The sequence below is a fragment of the Salvia hispanica genome, chromosome 6, assembly GCF_023119035.1.
Source record: "Salvia hispanica cultivar TCC Black 2014 chromosome 6, UniMelb_Shisp_WGS_1.0, whole genome shotgun sequence".
Lineage (NCBI taxonomy): Eukaryota > Viridiplantae > Streptophyta > Magnoliopsida > Lamiales > Lamiaceae > Salvia > Salvia hispanica.
Genome location: NC_062970.1, coordinates 15571300 through 15577299, shown reverse-complemented (window position 1 = coordinate 15577299; position 6000 = coordinate 15571300). Strand labels below are relative to the sequence as shown.

The 6000-nt window shown below is 32.7% G+C and overlaps 1 protein-coding gene across 1 annotated transcript; it reads left to right on the top strand.

Annotated features, from left to right (window-relative positions):
* Positions 1-2729: 2729 nt before the first annotated feature.
* On the top strand, positions 2730-5585 carry LOC125197284 (terpene synthase 10-like). Its single transcript, XM_048096009.1, has 7 exons — positions 2730-2978; positions 3121-3385; positions 3488-3866; positions 3959-4180; positions 4504-4642; positions 4725-4973; positions 5062-5585. Exons 1-7 carry the CDS (start codon positions 2742-2744, stop codon positions 5350-5352), a joined length of 1782 nt encoding a protein of 593 aa, XP_047951966.1. The 5' UTR covers positions 2730-2741; the 3' UTR covers positions 5353-5585.
* Positions 5586-6000: the final 415 nt, after the last annotated feature.

The window sequence follows — 6000 nt, the reverse complement described above, 5'->3', positions numbered from 1 at the left end:
TAGAAGAAACAACACGCACAAATCTCACCGGAAAAAAAATCATGTGTGAACGTCTTCGGCAAAAAGCTGATGAATGACAATTGATTCCAACCAAATATTCAATTAAATCCAACAAGTTATTATCCAAAAAATAAAACAACAGTATTTGAAGATTTTAAAACAAAAGCAACAGTGAAACATAATTCACCTGAGAAGAGCGGCACTATATGAATGCGCGCTCGAGAGAGACGAATAAGAAATACGCCGAGCACCCAATCTCTCCCTATTATGCGAAATTCCGAATTTCAACGAATTCCCCAAACCTAGGGTGCGATTGATCTTCCAGAGAAAAGGAATGCTCGAATTGAACCTCTCGCTGATCAAATTGAGAGCAGAATCAAACACATTCGCGAATTCAACCTCCGGCAACGAATTCGCTGAAGCTAACAATGCAGATTCCGACGAGATCGGTGATCTTCATAAAAAAATCAGCGATCTCGAAGAGGAGAATCGCAATATCATTCACGGAAGGCTGCGAAGAAGGAGAAGAGGAAGAACAACATAAAAGCATTGGCGGAGATCGCGCTCCGAGAGAAGTAGGTTGGCCTCAATGATCCCGCGGAGCAGCAGCGTATTCAAGCCGAGGAGGAGCAGGAGAGATTGCGAGTCGGAGAGGAAAGGAGAGATTAAAAACTAAAATTACCATTCTGCCCTTTCATAATAAATTAATCCAAAAATATTTTTTGTGTGGTAAAATATAGACCACTCATTTAATAATAATGAGTGGCTGATATTGCATCTCATTTCTCAATTGCCCTAAAAAATCTCATTTGATCACAATCCTATATATATATATATATTAATTTATAATAAAATGTGAGTGTAATGAGTTAATGGAATGTAAAGTCCATTATCAAAGTAGTAAAATGTAAATGTGTCAATTAATTAAGAACGGATGAAAATGAAAATTGGTATCAATTAATGAAGGACAGACCGATTATAAAATATTTTTATTAATTCAGGTCAATAGTTGAAGGTGAAATGTTATCAATTTGGAGACTAATGATTGAAATTATACTTTTAATCAAACTAGGGAAATATTTTTATTAATTCAGGTCAATAGTTGAAGGTGAAATGTTATCAATTTGGAGACTAATGATTGAAATTATACTTTTAATCAAACTAGGGAAATATTTTTATTAATTCAGGTCAATAGTTGAAGGTGAAATGTTATCAATTTGGAGACTAATGATTGAAATTATACTTTTAATCAAACTAGGGCGAATCATTCATGTGGTAATAACATCATGAATCAATTAAAATAATTATAATCAAAATATATAAGTTATTTAAGAGTCTTTGATTTATAATTTTAATAACTTATATCCTATATTGAAATATCATTCTTGTAAGGCTAATGCCTAATAGTGAACTAATATCACAAAGTTTCAATTTGTTAATATTTCTTTTAGTGTAGGTTAATGAAGGGCTGTCAAATTGTGCGTGTTGGGTCGTTATCGTGTCAACCCATTATCGACCCAACTCAATCGTGTCCCAATCCAACCCAATCCGAAATTGTCGGGTTCTTATCGTGTCCCGACCCAACGGGTTCGTGTCGGGTTCGTGCGTGTTATCGTGTACCCCAAAAAAAAGTAAACTCTCTGTTAATGATAGTAAGTTAGCTTGACACGACACGATAACGACTAAAACATGATGTTATTATACGATTTAAACATGATATACACGATAAAATAAATAATTACCAAATTAAAATAATTATTTTCTTAATTAAAATAATAAAATTAATGTATAGTAATATTAAAAATCTATATAATAAAATTAAATAATTAAAAAAAATTATTTTTAATAAAATCTAATCATAATATTTTCTTAAAATTCATAAAATAAATAATTAATATTTTTTAATTAATAAAATTAAAGAATAATATATTTTTAATTAATTAAAATTAAAGTATAATATTTTTAGTCAACAAAAATAACTAAAAATTAAAGTTTAATAATTTTATAATTAATAAAAAATAATTATTTTTTTTTCTTAACGTGTAACCCAAACCTGACCCAAACACGACCCGACCCGACCCAACCCGTTATCTTCGTGTTCTTATTGGGTCGACCCTATAATGACCCAAATCCTGAACGTGCGTGTTCGTGTCGTGTTAATTTCGTGCGGATTCGTGTCGTATCAAAAATTGCCAGTCATTTATAAAAAACATGGTGACGTTTAGTATATTACTGATTCGTACCAAGTCGATAATTGTAATTGAAAATATGGCGACGTGTAGTATATTACTGATTTTCAATTATTTAAAAAAAACCCTTTCTACAAATTAAATATTCAAAAAACTAAGGTTTTTAGTGGTAAATACTTTGAGCAATTTAATGTTATCAACGTAAAGCTCAACCAATCCAAAATATATACTACAAAAATAATAAAGTTAGTGATAATTAAATGCAGAACTCAGTAAACTTTTATTCCATCCATCAGCCCGCCATTTTCGAACCTTCCATGCACTATCAGATAAAATTTAGTAGTACTTACAAACATGTTATTGATGTTAATACTTAATACAAATGAGTAATTTTTATTGAGGGGATATAAGTTTATGTTTGGTATACTTCATAGTATTTTTATACTAGTCACATCTAAATCATTGAAAGTCTATATATAGTTGAGATTGCAACACCGTAATTCGATCACATCCAACTTCGAGACAAAAAGCATCAAAATGTCTTATTTATTAATGCATACACCTCTTAATATTCCTCACAAGCCACCCCACCGCTCTTACACCACCTTCCACGGCGGAGCTCCGATGAAACTTTTGTGTATCGCGTCGTCTACCCGAACGAGCTCCTCCACCCGATGCAATGCTGTGCCTTCCACTCAGACGACGACCGGCCCTACACGACGATCTGCAAACTACAAACCTCCCTTCTGGGATTTCAACTATATTCAATCGCTCACCACCCAATATACGGTATCATTTATTGAAATGTACCTGATAAATTGATAGTTTTTTACTACTTTACATTTTTTGATATAGAACAACTCACGTGTAAATATGCCAATTAACATTTACTATAAAGGATTAATTGGTTTCTTATTAAATACCACTATAGGAGGAGATACATTCGAAGCGGGCTGATGAGCTGATTGCGCGAGTGAAGATGTTGTTGCTGCACCGAGAAATGGAAGGCGATCGACGACTGGAGTTGATTGATGATCTGCAGAGTCTCGCTATATCTCATCACTTCAACCAAGAAATCAACCAAATCTTGACTTGTATTTACCATGAGAATAATTTTGATACAAAGGAAAGGGATTTGTACTCAACATCTCTTGAATTCAGACTACTAAAAGAGCATGGTTTTCGAGTTTCTCAAGGTACATGTTATGTCTCATTACTCATTATATAACATGTATAGTAATATAAATGTTTGAAGCTTTGAACTTATAATGGGACTAATTATATTTGTTGTATGATAGATGTGTTTGATTGTCTCAAGAATGAGAATGGCAATTTCAAAGCAAGCCTTTGTGATGATAGGAGAGGAATGTTGCAATTATATGAAGCTTCTTTCCTACTTACACATGGAGAAGAAACCTTGGAGTTGGCCAATGAATTTGCCACCAAATATCTCCAAAGAATTGTTGATGAAGGTGATGATGATCATAATCTTTTAGAAAGGGTTCGCTACGCTTTGGATCTCCCAATCCATTGGAGGATTCGAAGGCCGAATGCAAGATGTTTCATTGAAGCGTATAGCAGAAGATCCGAGATGGATCCAACAATTTTTGAGCTTGCAAAATTGGATTTCAACATTACTCAATCAATGCATCAACAAGAACTCAAACTCATCTCCAGGTATATTATTATTTAATCATCTATAATAGTAGTGTTTTCTCACATATTCTCTCATAAACTTTACTACTACAATTTGTGAATGACATTTATAGATGGTGGAAGCAAACAAGACTAAGTGAAAAGCTACCATTTGCAAGAGATAGGATAGTGGAGTGTTACTTGTGGACATTATTTGATGGACTCTCCCAGCCTAAATATGGTTATTCAAGGATTATGGCCACCAAAGCCAACATCTTAATTACACTAATCGATGATATTTTTGATGTCTATGCTACCTTGGATGAACTACACCTCTTCAATGATGCAATTCAAAGGTGAGTTACTTTTTTAATACTCTAAATTAAGTTGGTATTTATTTTGACGCTGTTTAGAGGGACCACTTATACTTACAAATTATACACAATCGATATAACAATAATTAGTCTAATGCTATAATTTGCTCATTACTATATTAGAGTTTTCTTATTATTACCACAAAATTAATAAAATTAAGGTAACATAATATAATATAGCAGGCTTGAGATTAGACTTATAGAAAATGCCATGCTAACTCTTTTTTTTTCAATAGATTGTCACGTGTAGCAATATGATTCGTAAATATTCAAATCGAATGACTTAATAATTGTTATTTTTTCAGATGGGATCTAGAAGCAGTGAATCAACTCCCAAACTATATGCAAATTTGCTTTCTCACACTCAACAACTTCATAAATGAGATGGCATGCGATGTTCTGAAAGAACAAGACATTCTCATTATTAAATATTTGAGAAAATCAGTAAGACAACCTCAATATTTGAATCACCGTATACGTATGTTTTTATTTCTATAATTAATTAATGATTGTAATTGTTTGACAGTGGCAAGATTTATGCAAATCATTTATGCAAGAGGCGCAGTGGCATGTGGCAGGGTGCACACCATCACTAGATGAATATATCAACAATGGATGGATTTCAAGCTCAGCTCCTGTGATCTTGTCAAACACATTCTTCCTCAGCACAAATCCAATACAAAAAATCGTTGTTGATAGCTTGTACCAATACCCAGACTTAGTTAAATGTCCATCAATGATTTTAAGGCTTGCAAATGACATTGCAACATCACCGGTTCGTATGCTTAATTAAGTCTTACATATATTAGTATTAGCATTTAAGGTATGATCATATCGTAACACATTTTTTAATGCTTGTTTAGAATGAGATGGAAAGAGGCGATGTGGCAGAATCAATTCAATGCTACATGAAGGAATCGGGAGCTTCGATTGAAGAGGCGCGTGACCATGCAAGAATTTTAATATGGAATAGTTGGAAAAGGATGAACGAGGAAAGAGTTGGAGATTCTCGATTTTCGAAAGAATTTATAGCAAGCGCTGTTGATCTTGGTAGACTGGCACAATATATGTACCAACTTGGAGACGGGCATGGAATTCAGAACCCTCATATTAAGGACCGGATTTCAAGTTTGTTGTTTGAGCCCATCGTTTAGAAGTTGAGCATGTTAAGTTCACGAGAATTCGATAGTCTCATATTCAATGATTCCCAGATTTGGACCGCATTCAAGTAATTTGTTGTTACGAGTTGAGCATGTTAGATTTTACGAAGCTTAGATCGGATTAGATACGATCCAAGACTCGTAAGTCGTAATAAAGTCTACGAGAATTAGGGACGGTCTCATGTTAGATAATGAAAAGATATTTCGAATATTTTTATTTGATTCCATGACTTAATTATATTGATTGGATAATAAAGTTGCATAATAATATCGATTGCTTGAAATCCTTTTCATAATAATACACTCTCTTTGATTTGTTGTTTCTTATTTAATTTTTTTTAAGAAGTAAAGTTGTAATTTTAATATTAAAAGTAAAATTTGTAATATATGTTTCTGAAAAAAGGATGGCAGAAGAGAACCACTTTCATTATCTAATCGGCCCACCTTTTTTCGTTTTAAACTTTAATTATTGTTAGCAGGTTATTTATTAGTGACAGATTTGGACTATTTATTGGGCCAGTATTGGCTTATATTAATGGCCGAATATATTTACACCAACTAATTAAATTCATAGCACACATTCTACTAATTATAATCGCTTAAAATATAATTATAAATTTTGTATATTATTTTAGAGTCCAT